Source organism: Leopardus geoffroyi, chromosome C2 (genome assembly GCF_018350155.1).
Source record: "Leopardus geoffroyi isolate Oge1 chromosome C2, O.geoffroyi_Oge1_pat1.0, whole genome shotgun sequence".
NCBI lineage: Eukaryota > Metazoa > Chordata > Mammalia > Carnivora > Felidae > Leopardus > Leopardus geoffroyi.
The window spans coordinates 113,448,626-113,465,985 of record NC_059333.1 but is presented as its reverse complement, the minus strand read 5'-3'; the positions used below and the strand labels follow the sequence as shown (position 1 = coordinate 113,465,985).

The 17,360-nt window shown below is 41.8% G+C and overlaps 1 protein-coding gene across 17 annotated transcripts in view; it reads left to right on the top strand.

Annotated features, from left to right (window-relative positions):
- The window catches only part of MED12L (mediator complex subunit 12L), a 336,555-nt gene that overhangs the window by 18,303 nt on the left and 300,892 nt on the right, over positions 1-17,360 (top strand). For all 17 annotated transcript variants that reach the window (XM_045503242.1, XM_045503255.1, XM_045503254.1 and 14 more), the window contains one exon: positions 13,095-13,199. In XM_045503242.1, the coding sequence (XP_045359198.1) occupies positions 13,095-13,199 (105 nt within the window). The remainder of the gene's footprint in view (positions 1-13,094; positions 13,200-17,360) is intronic.

The following is a 17,360-nucleotide window of genomic DNA, read 5'->3' as shown; positions in this document are numbered from 1 at the left end:
TAATGGCCAGGGAGTGGTAGTATTATTGCTATGATTTTCTTTTGTACTCTTTTTGCCTGCTACTGTGTACAGGTGTGAAGGACTTGCTGTTTTGTGTTGAGCTCCTATTCTTTGATTTCTTGTGGGTCCCCATAGTTACTGATTGATGGCCTGCAGGTGTGGTTTGGATGGGGTAAATATTAATAGCAATGTAGATGAGGGTGGAGGTAAAGAGCTGAGTTTCAGATGCGGCTTTGATGCAAATGTGGCCCTGGTGTTGGAGACATTGGTGAGGGTGGAGGAAGTGCTAGGTTGCCTTTTAGGGGAGTCTTGCATCCCTTAAGTCAGTTTGGCTCCTCCTTTGGCCCTCTTCAGGAGGCTAGTGGCATTTTGGCTGCGATGGGCTGCAATGGGGGATCCCCCCCCCCCCCCCGACTTTTTTTTTTCTCACACAGGCATCATGTGACACCTTACTCAGAGGAGATCTAAATTAATCAGCCCCTATTTCTGTGGTGCGGGATGGGGGACAGCCGGGGTGTCCACTTACATAGAGCCAAGTGATGCTGCTTTTCTCAGCTATTGTAGACTCTACAGTGGTTTCCTCTCCTGTGTCCTGATGTTGGAGGGTAGTCTTGCTGTGAGGGATAGAGCAGAGCTTCCCCACCTACCTTCCCTACCGGTTTTTAGTTTCCTAGGGCTCCCTTCACAACATATCACAGACTGGATGGCTTAAAACTGGACACTTCTTCTCCTGGAGGTTGGGAATCCTCCTCTTGGTGGGGTCACACCTAGAAGCCTCTAGGGGAGGATAGTTCTTTGCCTTGTCCAGCTTTTAGTAGCCTCAGGCATTGCCGCGTTATAGCCCCTAGCTCTACTCTGCCTCTTTCTTCCCTCTACGTCTTTTCTCCTATAAGGATACCAGCCATATTGGATTAGGGCCTACCCTACTTCATTGTGACCTTAATTATAACTGCAAAGATCCTATTTCCAAATAATGCCATAATCCCAGGTGTAGGGTTTAGGACTGACGTATCTTTTGGGGTACACAAGTCAATGTATAAACAGTGTGTCTATCTAGACCCTCCTCTGTACATCCCCAGTTGGTCTGGTACTAGATTTTTGTCTTTTGGGTCTTGGCTAAGGAGGTCCTAGGTGTCCCTTTCTGTTTTCTCAGGAACCTCAAGCCATCAGCCATCTCTCCCTTTTCTTCTGTTATCTTCAACCATTTCCTTTGGTGGATTTTTGCTGGTGCTGTGAAAACATGCACAAGACCCACCCATCGTAGATCTCCCTCTACCTCATGGCTCCATTTTCCCATTTCTCTCCTCTTTCTCCAAACTTTTCCAAAAGCATCCCGTGTGCTGTCTCCTTCACTGCATACTTCTTCCTCTGCTCCTTCCAGTCTGGCTTCTTTTGCCTTCGTCGTTCCACTGAGACACGCCTGACTGAGGTCACAAGTGATAGCCACGTTCCCAGTAGCACTCACTCCTATTGAGCTCTCTGTTGGTGAAGCAATGTCTTCTCAGCTTCTGAGGTAAAGCACTCTCGGTTTCCTTTTCTCTGGCCTGTGCCATCTCAGTCTCCTTGAAGACTTTTCCTCTCTCACCCAGCCATTAAATCAATACTGGATTTTCTGTGGGGTCCGTCCTAGATTCTTGTCTTTTCTCACCTTACCCTCTCCATAGATTATCTCAGCCATTGCAGGTCTCGGGAACTACCTATATTCAGACAACTCAAACTTTACAATGCCAGCCAAGATTTCTCTGCACTCTAGACTTGTATATTTAAGTGCCTATAAAAACATTTTGTTCTGTTTGCTACCGCAAACTTATGTTTAAAACTAAACTTGTGGGGGTGCCCGGGTGGCTCAGTCAGGTTAAGTGTCGACTCTTGATTTCGGCTCAGGAAAAGATGTCACAGTTGGTGGGTTTGAGTCCCTCGTTGGGCTCTGTGCTGACACCACAGAGCCTGCTTGGGATTTTCTCTCCTTTTCTCTCTACCCCCTCCCCTGCTCTCTCTCTCTCCCCATATAAAAACAAAACAAAACAAAACTTGTGATCTGCTCCTCTTCTTTCCAGCCCTTCCCCCCCTCCCCCAACACTGCTTATACTATTTTAAGAGATATTACCATTCCAGAAATCTGGGTGATATTCTTTCTTGACAACCTCACTCTGTCATTCCATCTAACACTTCAATAAAAGCCCTGTTGAGTAGCCCTCCTAAATAGCCCTTTATATTTCCCCTCTCTCTACCTCTAATCACCACCATCTTGGTCCTAGCTACTGTCATCTGATGTCCCAACTCTTTTCTTTTTTTTAAACAAATTTTCTTTCTTTTTTCAATTTTTTAACTTTTATTAATTTTTAGAGAGACAGAGTGTGAGTGGGGGAGGGGCAGAGAGAGAGAGAGATAGAGAGAGAGAGAGAAAGACAGAATCTGAGGCAGGCTCCAGGCTCTGAGCTGTCAGCACAGAGCCCAGTGCGGGGCTTGAACTCACAAACCACAAGATCATGACCTGAGCTGAAGTCAGACACTTAACTGACTGAGCCACCCAGGCGCTCCTGATGTCCCAACTCTTAGGAGAGCCTGCTGACTAGTTCCCATCCCCTTGCTGCAGCCTCCCATTTAATCTGACCCAACTCCAGTCACTTGACCACACTGCAGATTTATTCAAGTTGTATGACTTTACCTCTCTACATAAAACCCTTTACTATTCTTGTGATAAAGATAGAAGGTCTTCACTTGGTGCATAATATCCTGTGTAGTCTGTCCTCACCCATTGCTTAACCTCAGGTCACACCCGAGTCCCTTCTGCTCCTGCTATGATAGCCTTCTTTCTCTGATTTTCTCAACCCTGCAGTCTATTTATACATGCTCTTCCTGTCCCTCTTTTTAGGTACCTGTATGCTCGAGATTGCTTTGCCTTCCTGATAAATTGACCCTTTTATCATTGTGAGTTGTCCTCCTTTATCTTTGATAACGCTCTTTATCTCGAAGTCTTTTATTTATTTATTTTTTACATTTATTCAATTTTGATAGACAGAGCACATGTGGGGGAGGGGCAGAGAGAGGAGACACAGAGTCCAAAGCAGGCTCCAGGCTCTGAGCCATCAGCACAGAGCCTGACACGGGGCTCGAACCCACGAGCTGTGAGATCATGACCTGAACCGAAGTCGGATGCTCAACCGACTAAGCCACCCAGGCGCCCCATGAAGTCTTTTTTTTTTAAATGTTTGTTTATTTTGAAAGAGACTCCACTCTTGTGAGCCAGCAGAGAGAGAGCAGAGAATCCCAAGCTTCCTTGGCCCTGTCAGTGCACAGCATTACGTGGGGCTTGATCTCAGGGACCTTGAGATCATGACCTGAGCCAAAATCAAGAGTCGGATACTCAACCCACTGAGCCACCCGGGAGCACTGAAGTCTACTTTGTCCAATATTAATATAGCTACTCCAGCACTCTTAGGCTTGTTGTTTGCACTGTTGATATCTTTCCCATCCATTTACTGTCAATTTACCTTTACAATTTATTTATTTAAAAATGATGATGATGATGATGATGTAAACTGTATACCCAATGTGGGGCTTGAACTCACAACCAAAAACTCAGAGTGATTCAACACTTCGATACAAATGCACTCCTTAATCCCCATCAGGTATTTAACCTGTCTTCCCATCCACCTCCCTTCTAGTAACCATCAGTTTGCTCTCTATAGTTACGAGTCTGTTTCTTGGTTTGCCTCTCCTTTTTTATCCCCCTTTGCTCATTTGTTACTTTGATTCCACATTAGTGAAATCATGTATTTGTCTTTCTCTGACTAATTTCACTTAGGATAATACTCTCTAGCTCCCATCCATGTTGTTGCAAATGGCAAGATTTCATTCTTTTTTATGGCTGAGTAATATTCCATTATACACATATGTGTGTGCACACACACATATCTATCTATATATATTTGCCACTTTATCCACCTATCGGTCGATGGATACTTGGCTGGTTCCGTAGGATTTTGCTTTTTTATCCATTCTGACAATATCTCTCCTTTAATTGGAATCATAGTCTATTAACATTTAATTATTTAATAAAACTTGATATGGTTGGATTTAGATATCACATTTTACTATTTTTTTCTGTGTCTCCTGCAGTCTTTTGGGTTATTAAACAGTTTCTTCTAATTTACCTATTGATATTTTAGTTATACCACCTTACATTGTGTTGTTTTTGTTTTTGTTTTTTTGGTGTGTGCATCTGATTTCTTTAGGAAGTACAATATACATCCCTAACTTTTCAGTCTTAGTGCTAATATTGTATCACTTTATGCAAAATGTCAACCTCACCATTATAAAGTCTTCCTCTTAGTTAACTCCTACTTCTCAGGAGAACTCAGCTCAAAGGCCACTTCAGGGAATTCTTGCCTGACTTCTCAGACTGTGAAGCTGCTATAATGTGTGTCCTGAGCAGGTAATGCTTCTCCTTGGGGCATTTATCACTTGTAATTTGCTCACTTTGGGACCCCCAGTACTTAGCTCAGTGCTGTATACTAATTTATTTGTTGATTGAGTGAAGGGGAGCCCTGAGTTGTGGTTTGAAGAAGGCAGAAGATTTCATGATAATGTACTCCAGGGGATGGGAATGGCATTATGTAAGGCTTAGAGGCTGAAAAGATGACGTATGTGGGAAGGAATATAATAGTCAAGTAGATTAAATGACTTAAAATATAAAAATAAAATATAGCTGTAAGTTTTTCTAACAGTAGCCACCATTTATAGAGCACTTAATATGGGCCAGGCACTGTGCTAAACTCTTTGTACGTTTTATCTTATATAACCTCAACCCTGTGAGTTATTCTTGCTGCATTTCAAACAAAGCAACTGAGGTATAGAGAGGTCGCTTACCTCGTTCCCAATCACAGGTAAGGGCTCTGCATTCAAACTCAAATCCGTGTGATTTTGATGCTCAGGATGGAAGTGGGACTGAGAAGTGGAACTTGATTGTTTATGGCATTTAATGCCTGTGTAAGGTAATTGTGTTTTGATTTGGGGCCCGAGTTCAGTGGAGAGAAGCCCCATGGATGCTGCTGTGGGTTTGTAGAATCTTGTGTTACATGCTTTTATTCTTTAGCCCCTTCTGGGGAACAGAAGAAAAAAATAAGGAGAGAGCCTTTGGAGGCTTTTGTATAGTGGAGGGCAGATAAGAAAACTTGTTTCGGGAAGATTCATCAGGAGGCCAGTGGGCAGGATGGATTCAGGTAAAAGTCTAGACAGGAAGGGAAATACGTGAGAAGCAGTGGCCAGGACCCACTGTGATAGCAGCCACAGTTTAGAGAGGGAACTGTAGTATTTTAAAGGAAGGAGTGAATGTGAGACATGTTTTGAGAGAATTCTGAGTAGAATTGGTTAGGAATGAGGCATGAGGATAGGAAGATCAATCCCTGTTCTTTTGGGCCATTTATACCTGCTAACTCTAGGTGTTACCCAAAGACCATTAAGTACACCCATGCTGGAGATTGTAACAGCCTTGTTTCTCAAAATGGGGTGCCCAGACATCCTCAGGGGTCTGAGAGAATGCTTTTTTCAGGAGAGTTGTACAAGGCTAGGAAAAATAGTTAGAAAGCTGTGTTTTAAGGTTTTGTTTGTTTGGGTAAGATCATAGCGAACACAGTCTGCCTGACTAGCGCATAGAGGGACTTTTTTCTACTTCTGTGGTATTATTCCGGGTGGACATTTCTTCCCAGTTCATTGAACAGTCATTGAGTTAGTGTGTTCAACACGAGTAGATGACTAAACAGGGCATGTGTGCACATGTTCTGTGGGTTAGAGGAGAAGTCTGGAGGAGGTTAAGTATGTGTGTGCTTGTGTGTATGTGTGCATCTGTGTAAGTGTTTGTCTGCATTTATTTTCTGCCTTTGAAATGATCTTTGAAAATTGACCTTTATTGTTTTTTTCTTGAGAAAGAACTTAACCAGTTTACAAACTAGTATCAAAATATTTTCACTTTCCCAATGAGCATTTTATTGAAATTAAAAGATTCTCTGAAAGTGATCCAAAAAATAAGATTATTCTATGAAGTTCAAGGTAAATGTGTGAAATTTATGGGTGCGTTCAGAGTTCACCCAAGGCCTTGAAGATCTGGTTTGTGTGTCAGTATAGAATGCAAAGGTACAGAGTGAATCCTGGTCTTCCATATGAATGTGGGACAATTTCTAGGATTTTGTTTCTGTTTGTTTCTGGGTGCCTGTCTCCCTGAAATTGCTTTAAGGCTTATTATTTTAGTAGAAACCCAGGACAAGAGGTTGAGAGTCTGCCTTTCTCCATGTTGAGGCTATGTTTGGACCGGTTCTGTGTTGAGCCTGTTGAAATTCATATGTACCTTGGTCTGATGCAGTGCTGCCCTAGGCCACCAGGTGAGGACTGTGAATTTATATTCTCAGCCAGCATCGTCTCTTGGCTGAGTAAATATGAGGTCTCACATATAAACATGGGTCTGCATATGCAATATTTTGCCCTTGATGCTGTTGACAATAAATAAATAAATACATTTAAAAAACTCTCTGAATGCATAGTTGTCCCCCTCTCCCCAATGGTTAACTACAAGTACTTTTTTTTTCTTTTATTCCCCGTGTTGTACAATGTGAAATTTTTCAACCTTTTAATAAGGAGTCCTTTTACTGGAAAAGAGTAGCTCTGCTGATCCAGTGCCCAGAATGTAGGCGTAAGAATGAGACCCTGATTAATGGTTGGGTGTGTCCCTAAGGTTTTGGGGTTTTAGTTGTCTCACCTTGCACATAGGCAAAGTAGCAGCTGATACTTCTATTATAAATCATTGACGAGGTGTGGCAGAAGAAGTTTAAATCTCAGTAAGAACCATTGTTAGAATTTTGGTGGTTACCTTCTTATTTAGAAAAATCTTTGAAGAGGTTCAAGGCTAGTGCAAGAGGAAGGTATTTGTGTCCCATACAGCTTCTGGCATGGGGATTATAGAGGCATGCTTTCCAAAATCTGGACTCTCTCCCTTCTACTTTTTTCTGATTAGATTTGGCAAAGGCCTTCAGAGCAAAGCGTCATAGAAGTTTGTTGTTTGAGTTCATGTAACACACATTACTTCTTGTTCTGTGTCTCTTCTTGCTGCCTAATGCCATTAAGTATCCATGTCCTAACCCATTTTCCCCATTTGGGGTCTGCAGACATTCTCAGGTCAGAGAGAATATTTTTTCTTTGAAAGAGGTGTGTTGGTGCATGAGCAGAGTTTGAGAAATACTGGCTAAACAATAATAAACACTCTAGAATTTGAAATTGACTTTTAACTCATTGTTTAAATTCTTGCCATTGACTTTCACGCTTTTCAGAAACTTTAGGAAGTAAACTACCAGCGTGCATATTTTGGTTGTGATGATTTGGACTTTTACTGCCTTTCTCTTAGGGGACCTAAAGTTTTCTGTCAGTAAACCTTAAACACAGCTTCTGTTTTGGCTGTTTGCATCCTGATGTAATTGAGTATACGGTGGCCTTGGTGTTTTTATTTGTTTTGGGTCTGTGAGAAGGGAAAGAGTGAAAGAGAAAGCTTTATGCACTAGTTTCTTTATATACATACACATATACCTATACCTATACATATACGTGTGTGTGTGTGTGTGTGTGTGTGTGTGTGTGTGTGTGTATTGCTTTGTATTTGCACCTTTGTAGTAGGGCAAGGGAGATGTGGTAGAGAATTCGGACCAGCCTTTTTTGGATGTATAGTTTTCTCCTCCTGATGGTGACTGCAGCACTGATGCTGGGCATGGGAGCCCTGGTTTTCTAGAAGCCACAAACTCCAAATCTTTATGTCAGTGGTTCTCTTTATGTGTGGTCCCTGGATTTGCATACTTCATTCATATGTTGTTAGAAATTCAGATTTTCAGGCCCCACCCCAGGCCTACTGAATTGGAAATTCCGGGGATGAGGCCCAGGAAGCTGTGTTCAAACCCGTGGTATTCTGATGTACGCAAATATTTCAGAACCACCTCTTAAGGCCAGGTCTTTTTAGCTTCCTAAATAGACATTTTGTACACGTGAGTGCTTCCTGGAGCTTTAGGTTACCACTTTCCTGAACCAGAAATAGGACAAAAACAGAAGTAATACTAATTGATGACCATTTCATATAGTATGGTGGTCAGAAACCATGGATTCTTTGGAGTTGTTTACCACTGTATGATCTTGGGCTAGTTAACCTCTCTGCTTTATTTCCTTCAACTGGGATGTGGAGATAAGAGTGGAAACTATTATTATCTCTCTCTTACAGTTGAGGAAACTGAGGGACAGGAACAGTTGGCAAAGGTTGCTTAGAGCCACTCTTACAGGAGCTGGAGGTTCAAATTTGGACAGTGCGATCGCAGACTCTGGGCTCTCACCTACTGCTCTCTTGTATGTATTTCCATTTAGCCTTCCTCCCATAGCATCATCTCCACCTGTAGCCACATCTCCCAGCGCTAGGAAGGTGTGTAGAGAGCTGGAAGAGGACAGCCCCTTGTGATGTCGCAGCAGGGGCTGGGCTCTTGCTGACCCTTGACAATGTGAAGCTCAGTGTTTCCTAAACCTAGAGCCTCCAAGTCCTCTTTTCAGAAGCAGGCCTCTAAAGGGTAAAGTCAGCCCTTCTCTGTCTTTGGTCCCCAATGGAAGGGTTGTGGAACCCGGTGGGGGCAGTGTTGGTTGTTGCTACCGTCGGAGAGCTATGACCATTTAGTGGGCAGGGCCAGGTGTGCTAGATATCCTTAATGTGGACAGTGAGGCTTAAGGGACAGTTGCATCCCACTGGGCTGTCAGATGTGCTACTGGACCATCTAAATCTTGTTTTTTTCCCCCCTCTCTATTCCAGGTGGGACTCTGTTTACATATGATCTCCAAGTATTTTTTTTTGCATGATTTTAATATACATTTAATATACCCCGAGTTTCTGAGGAATATAACATTGCATTTTAATAAATTTGGGAATTCTGTTTTATTAGTTTGAAACTTTACCAAGAGTTTTCACTTTTTCTGAAAAGTTGTATCATGCTGTTCCTGACCATTTGAAATGACAATAGAACATGTGTGATGTCTGCATTTGTATTTACTGCATTGTAGGGATTCTAGGTATAGGAACAAATACAACAATTTATTCATGACTCCTAGGGCCTCATTTCTCAAAGTTTAAGGTGCCCATGAATTACCTGGGAACTTGTTGCAATACAGATTGTGATGGGGGATTTGCATTTGCATTGTGATAGAGATTTCACGTTTATTTGTTTATTTTATTTTTTTGTGTATTTTGAGAGAGAGTGTACGTCTGCAAGCAGGGAGGGGCAGAGGGGCAGGGAGAGAGAGAGGGAGGCCCAATCGGGCTCCAAGCTGTCAGAGCTGTCGGAGTGGAGCCTGATGTGGGGCTCGAACCCACAAATTGAGATCAAGACCTGAGCCCAAACCAAGAGTCGGATGCTTAACTGACTGAGCCACCCAGGCACCCTGAGATTTTGCATTTCTAACAAGCCCTAGCTGATGGCACTGCTGCTGGCTTCTGGCCAGTGGACCGTGCTTTGAGTAGTGAAGGTCTTGTGTTGTATACCTGTGCATATTCAAATACCTATGTTATCATAACTTACTTAAAAATTCTTTTTAGAATGAGGGCATTATATTGATTTGTTAAAAAATATATATACTGGTACCGGATAGTTATTGTTTATGAATTTCATTTCAGATTCAGAAAAAGGGTGTTATAAAATAATTCTTTTTCGGGATGGTGCATTGAGTTTGATGGGTGAGAGACACTGCACTGGGTGATGAGGTAGATCTATCATAAATACAAATAGAATTATGGGCCCCAAAGTGAAAGAATAGTGATTCAGAATATACTCATTAAGTTAATTGTTAAAATCAGGTTGTCATTCATTTATTCTTTCTTTTTTTTTTTTTTTTTTTTTTTTAAGAGACATGTACCCTCAGAATTGATTCCTTTTTTAAAGTTTGTTTATTTTGAGAGAGAGGGAGCACATGCAGGAGGGGCAGAGAGAGAAGAAGAGAGAAAGAATTCCGCACAGGTCCCCGCTGTCAGCATGAGGAGCCTGATGCAGGGCTCGAGCCCACAAACCCACGAGATCGTGATCTGAGTGGAGTTCAGAAGTCGCTCAACCAGCTGAGCCACCCAGAGGCCCCTTTCCTTTTCTTTTTCTTCTTTAAAGTAGGCTCCATGCCTATCATGGGGCTTGAACTAACGACCCTGAGATAAAAAGTCAGTCTACTGACTGAGTCAGCCAGGTGCCCCTCACTTACTTACTGTTTCAACAAATATTTATTGAATTCCTATGTGTGCTCTCTGTGCCAGGCACTGCTCTGTGTGCTTGACATGCCTCTGTGAACAAAATAAAGACCCTTGGTCTCAGGGACCTTCCTGGTGGTGGGGGAGACAGACAGTACACACTGTAAGTAAATTACAGGACATTTTAAGTGGTGAGTGCTATGGATTGTCGGCCGATTAGGAATGCTGGGGATGAAGAGGACAGGGTGAGCAGTTCCAATTTTAAATAGGGTCATCCGATTCCTGGTTGAGAATATAAAAATTTGAGCAAAGCCATAGGTGGTTATAGAGTTGACCGTGTGGATACCAGGGAAAGCCATGCAGGCTGAGGGAACAGACAGCACAGTGGCCCTGAGGCTAGAGGCCATCCAGCAGGCCTGCTTGAAGAGCTGCAAGAAGACCAGTGTGGTTGGAGTCGAGTCAGCTAAGGCAAGTGTGGTGAGGAATGAGGTCAGCAGGGAATAGCATTAGGGACTTGTGGGACATCGTAGGGTCTTTGCTTATACCCAGAGTTGGGGAGTTAATGCGGCTTTTGAGCAGGAGTAACATAGTCTTCCTGAAGTTTTAAAAAGCTCCCTGTGGCTGCTGTGTTGAAAACGGCTTCCAGGGGGCAGTCGTAGAAGCAAGGAGACCAGTTAGGAGCCATTGGTATGTCCAAGCATGAGATTAATGGGGGCCCTGACTCGGAGAGGACATTGGTAGTGATGAAGGTTCTGGAAGTGTTTTTGTGCCACTTAGAATACAAGATAAAATGTTCTCAGAACTCAAGGCTTCCAGCAGTACCTGTGTGGATCTTAGTGTGAGGAAAATCTGATGTGGTTGACCAACAAGTAACCACAGTTCCATGTTCGTTTTCTTCTGAGGAGTGTGTGTACGTGTGCACGCATGCGTATGTTTGCAGAACCTATCTCTCCAGGCTATCACTTAGCAGTCAAGTACAGTGAGCAGCTGAGTCTGTGTACCTTTAGAATAGAATGCGAAGCGGCCTTAAATGGAACTAACTGGTCCTGAAAGCCTCACACATTTCTTCTTGATTAAGCCAGATGTGTTTCTAGTAAAAACATATGCTGTTACTCAATTAATGTTTCTTGTAATACTCTGATGGTAAATCAAAGATAAAAATTCATTTTTCTCATCCCATTTCCTTTCTGACCCCATTTGTCCCCCTTCTTTCTTAGACTCTGAGACTATAGAAATTTTGTTAGCGCACTCGCTTTAAGTTGACTGACGCCTTTCTGACTTATAATATGCATTATGTAGTTTTGCCCTAGATTTTCAAATAATTAGTTTGAACAAGTGGGAGCAGTTTGAGACTCAGTGTTGATAGGTGTATGCAACTCATTTTCTGTGCAGGTCACGATTTCAGTGACCTTCGTGCTTGGAGGAGACTTGATTATCATAGAGCTAAACTTCCTGTAGTGGGGTCTTTTGAAAGCTTGCCAAAACAGTGGCTTGCCAAGATGTTAGGTAGAGTATATACACAATTAAGTAAAGTTCCATGGCATGTCTCCAGGGGACCTCGGCTCTCAGCCAGGCTGACCTTTCAGGTGCTTATATGTCATAAACTATTTTGTCCTAAGGCTTTTTGCTTCATCACAGCAGTGACTTTGATCAGTTGTTTTTTTTTTTTTTGTTTTTTCATTTTCTACTTGCAGCAATTACGGAGTATATGTTAAGTATATGTTCTCATTTTTGTGCTATGGCTAGCATTACCCCAACAGTTAACTAAGAACTTTTCTTCGTTTCGAGTGAGGGGAAGAGAAGGTAGCTTCATTTACTCAACTTTTCCCCTTTACTCTTTCAAGTCTATATTTTAGGAACTCTGATTTAGTTCCATAGCTCAATGATTTGGACTGGATAAGGTGGTGGTTGTATTCTCCTCTTTCTCTCTCTCTCTTTTTTTTTTTTTTAAAGCCTTGGGCTATTTCTGATGTGACCTTGGGAAGAATATTTTTCCTATATCCAGTAGGAGATGTTTTTAAGGAGAGTATGAGTTGTAGCTACATATTTTTAGACCACATTTTCATATGGCATTAGTACTTTGGTGGCATGGAGTCGTGGAGATTTCTCTTCCTAGCCTTGGGTTGAGGAGACAGCATTTCAGTGCTGGCTCTGTCCAGTTACTGTGCTAGCTTAGGGAGCCTCATTCTTCTTGTTTCTAAATGGGCATGAAGATCCTTATTTACCATTTACCTTAGAATTGGTAAATATCATCAAGTGAGCCAACATGTACGGAAGAATTTTGCAAGCCCTAAACTTCCTTCACATGTTGCTGGTCATGGTGTTGTGTTTATTATAAAATTTGTGCCTATGAACCCTTCATTTCTGTCTTTAACTTGCTATGGGGTCTTAGGTAAGTGGAGTGAGCCATTTTTCTTGAACATAAAATAGAGATGTGCATAGGGGCTGGCAGGGAAGGGAGAGCCCAACTATAGGGTCTCTAGAAACAATTCCAGTATACAGATTCTGGGATTTTATGTTTCTGCATGTGGGGAGGGTTTTTGCTCATTTTTTTCTTTTCCTGTTAGTTAAAACATTTTAAACTTACAGAATAATTAAGAGAAGAGTGTCATGAACACCCATGTACCCTCTACCTAAAGTTAACAGTTGTTAATATTTTGCCACATTTACTTCATCATTCTCTGTATGTTTGTGTACTGGTTTTAAACTTTGAATTTCTGCTCTCTCTTTGATGTGTGTTCAACAGTTCTCTTTTCCAGAGTATAGTGTAGTCGGTCATTAGGCTGCAGTATATCGGGTTAAGTTGGAGTTTTTATGTCCTTCTGATTAATTGATACTTTTTCTTGACCAGGATGAACTTACTGCTGTGAATGTGAAACAAGGCTTCAACAATCAGCCAGCCTTTACTGGAGATGAACATGGCTCAGCCAGAAATATTGTAATTAACCCATCAAAGGTAATGCAAATTGTCTATTTCCTAAACCTTCTGAAAAAGTGTGTGTGACACTCTTGACAGTTAATGTTGATTAATTAGTGTTACTTAAACCACAATCCATATTCAGGATTCCCCAGGATATCTTGCACACTGTCCTGCCGTAGGACCCAGTCGGGAATCGTGCATTGCATTTGGTTGTCCTGTCCTTTCAGTCTATTGTAACCTGGTACAGGATTGCGCTCCACCTTTTCTCATGGTGGTGGTTTTTTGGGGGATTTCAGAGTTGCCATTTTAGAAGAGTGCCGTCCAGGGGCACCTGGGTGGCTCAGTGGGTTGAGCATCTGACTTCAGCTCAGGTCACGATCTCACTTTATGAGTTTGAGCCCTGCATTGGGCTTGCTGGTCTCAGCACAGAGCCCACTTCAGACCCTCTGCCCCCTCTCTCGGCCCCTCCCCCACTTGCACTCTCTCAAAAATAAATAAAACATTAAAAAAAGATACATTTGTCTTACATTCTAGTCCTGTATTCTAGATTTGTCTGATTGTTTTTCATGATAAGTTTCAGGTTAAATATTTTTGGTAAGAAGACTATATTGAATATCAGAAGTCATACAACGCCAGTTTGCCCATTCCTGGTTATACTGAGTTTGAGCACCAAAGGTGGTGTCTTCTCTTTATATGGTAAAAGTAGTTATCTTTTCCTTGTTGTAGACTCTTTCGGGTGATAGTTTGAGACCAAGTGAATAAGCTGTTCTTTAATAAAATTTCATTGTGTGATTTTATCATCAGTTCATGATGCTTGCTGAATGATTCATTTTGCTGGCAGTTGCAAAATGCAGGTTTTCCAATTGTCTTTTCTCATACATTTATTGCCATTCTTGTGTAAATGGACATCTCATTTTAGAAATTATTTTTATTATTACTATTATTTTAATGTTTGTTTATTTTTGAGGGAGACAGAGAAGGGGACAGAGGATCCGAGGCAGACTCTGTGCTGACAGAGCTGTGGGGGCTCGAATTCACGAGCCGTGAGATCACGAGCCGTGAGATCACAAGCCGTGAGATCACGACCCGAGCTGAAGTTGGACACTCAACCGACTGAGCCACCCAGGCACCCTGCCCCTTATTTTTTATTGTTTTCTTTTATTTTTTTAAGTAGGTTCCATGCCCAACGTGGGGCTTCAACTCACCACCCTGAGATTAAGAGTGAGCCTGCACTACCGACTGAGCCAGCCCGGAGCCCCAAACACTTCCATTTTCTTTCTTTCTTTCTTTTTTTCTTTCTTTCTTTTTTTTTTTAAAGTAATCTCCACACCCAACGTGGGGCTGTAACTCACAAAGATCAAGAGTTGCATTTCCCACCCACTGAGCCAGCCAGGTGCACTGACCCCCCATATTTTAGTATCACTTTGAACCTTGGACTCTTTAATATTTGATGTGTCATCTTTTCTCATTTTGGTGTTTAAATTGTCTCTTACTTTGTGGGGGGAGAGCACCTTTAACCTGTTTCTTGGGTGCTTTTGACACCTCCATCATTCTTTGAGTGTTACCTCACTTTTGATATAATAATGTATTTTAGGTTCATGTTCTTTCTGTGCCCCAGCCCAGATCTGGATGCTTGGCATGCTGATTGCTACCAGAGTATCATAACGTGTAGGTAATTTCAGTGGACAGAGATGGGAAACAACACATAGATTTGTTTCTTCTCTTCTCTCCTTTTTCTTTCCTTCCTTGCACCCATCCACCAGTTCTTATGCAATATCACAGGGTTTTTCCTGTTTTATGTTCCATCTTTCTCTCTCTTCTCCCAAAGTGAGAACCCTGGCTTTCAGTAAATTCAATGTATTTATTTACTCTGTCTTAAAATACACATAAAAAAGTTCTAGAATAGACTATACCCATGTTATTCCAACAACAAAGTTACTATGTAAAATTTATAATTTTCCTGTAATACTTTTTGTCCTTAGATTAATTTTCATTAAGGGTATAGAGTCATTGTTGTCATAAAAGTTTTCTTTTTTTAATTTTAATTTTTATTTATTTTTTAACGTTTATTTATTTTAGAGACAGAGCATGAGTGGGGGAGGTTCAGAGAGAGAGGGAGACACAGAATCTGAAACAGGCTCCAGGCTCTGAGCTGTCAGCACAGAGCCTGACGCGGGGCTTGAACTCACGAACCATGAGATCATGACCTGACCCAAAGTTGGACGCTTAACCAACTGAGCCACCCAGGCGCCCCTCTTTTTTTTAATTTTTAAATTTTTAAAAAATGTTTTTATTTGTTTTTGAGAGAGAACGTGAGCAGGGGAGGGGCAGAGAGGGAAGGAGACACAGAATCTGAAGCAGGCTCCAGGCTCTGAGCTCTCAGTACAGAGCCCGATATGGGTCTTGAACTCGTGACCTGTGAGATCGTGACCTGAGCTGAAGTCGGGCACTCGACCGACTGAGCCATCCAGGTGCTCCCACAATTTTTTGAATTAAGAATTTTTTTCTGTGTGGTTATGTTAACAATTACGTATATGGGTGGAATTATTTGTTTCTGTTTGTATTCTTTTAAAATTTGCTTTTTTTTCATCCTTTTTGAGTTGTTTTTATTTTCTGAATACTGAAATATTAAATTGAAAGCATCATACATAAAAATGAAAAGAATATATTTTCTTCTCCTTACCCAGAAATAACCATTGTTAGAGGTTTGTGTATCATTTAAGATCTCTTTGTTTGCACATGTACACACATGCACATGTAATTGACAGTTTGCTAATCAACTGAAATATTTAAACAGTGTGAAAGAGAACAGGCATTTTCTACAGATGATCCTGCCATCAACTGAACACAGTGTTTTTAGTTTTGTCTTTTTCCAATCTTCATACACTTTTAACATCACAGCTACAATTATGTGTATACTGTAATTGGCATTTTTAAAAAATTGTGGTAAACAAAACTTGCCATTTTAACATTTTAAGATGTACAGTTCTTTGGCATTAAGTCACATTGTGGTATAACTGTCATCACCATCCACCTCCAGAATTTTTTTGTCTTCCTTATGTTTTTTAAAAAAGTAACATCATTTGGTATATATTTTTTCTTGAGGCCGGAAGTATTCATTTTAATAATTATTGATGGACAGATAACGAACATGCCATCGTTTATGTTCTAGAATGACCTGAAACTGCTAGTATACAGCAATTAGCCTGTTGCCAATTTCTTTTTTTTCTTTTTTTAAACAGATTATTTATTTATTCATTTATTTAGAGTGAGCGCACAAGCAGGAAGGGGCAGAGAGAAGGAGAGACAGAATCCCAAGCAGGCTCTGTGCCATCAGAGGAGAGCCCTATGAGGGGCTCGAACTCACAAACCGTGAGATCATGACCTGAGCCAGATCAAGAGACAGATGCTTACCCGACTGCACCACCCAGGCGCCCCAGCCTGTTGCCAATTTCTTAAGGTTATTTATGAAGAGGTTGTAGTCATATTTGAACATGTAGCTTTTGTTCTTTAGGGTAAATTCCCAGAAGCATGTCACTTGGGTAGAAGGTGTATTAGTCTCTTAGGGCCATCATAACAAAGTACCACAAACTGGTGGCTTAAACAACAGAAATGTGATTTTCTGAGAATATTTATTTTCTCACAGTTGAGGGGTCTGGTAGTCAAGATCAGGGTGTCAGTAGGTCTGGGTTCTTGTGAGGCCTCTCTCCTTGGCTTGTGCAAGGCTGGCCTCTCACTGTGTCCTCACATGGGCTTTTCTCTGTGTGCATGTATTTCTCGTGTTTCTTCCTCTTATAAGGAAGCCAGTCCACTGGATTCGGCCCCACCATTAAGACTTCATTTGAGGGGCGCCTGGGTGGCGCAGTCGGTTAGGCGTCCGACTTCAGCCAGGTCACGATCTCGCGGTCCGTGAGTTCGAGCCCCGCGTCAGGCTCTGGGCTGATGGCTCAGAGCCTGGAGCCTGTTTCCGATTCTGTGTCTCCCTCTCTCTCTGCCCCTCCCCCGTTCATGCTCTGTCTCCCTCTGTCCCAAAAATAAATAAACGTTGAAAAAAAAAATTAAAAAAAAAAAAAAAAAAAGACTTCATTTGACCTTAACCGCTTTTAAAGGCCCTGTCTCCAAATGCAATCATACTGGGCATTAGGGCTTCCACATCTGAATTTTGGGGTAACACAATTCGGTCCGTAACAGAAAGTA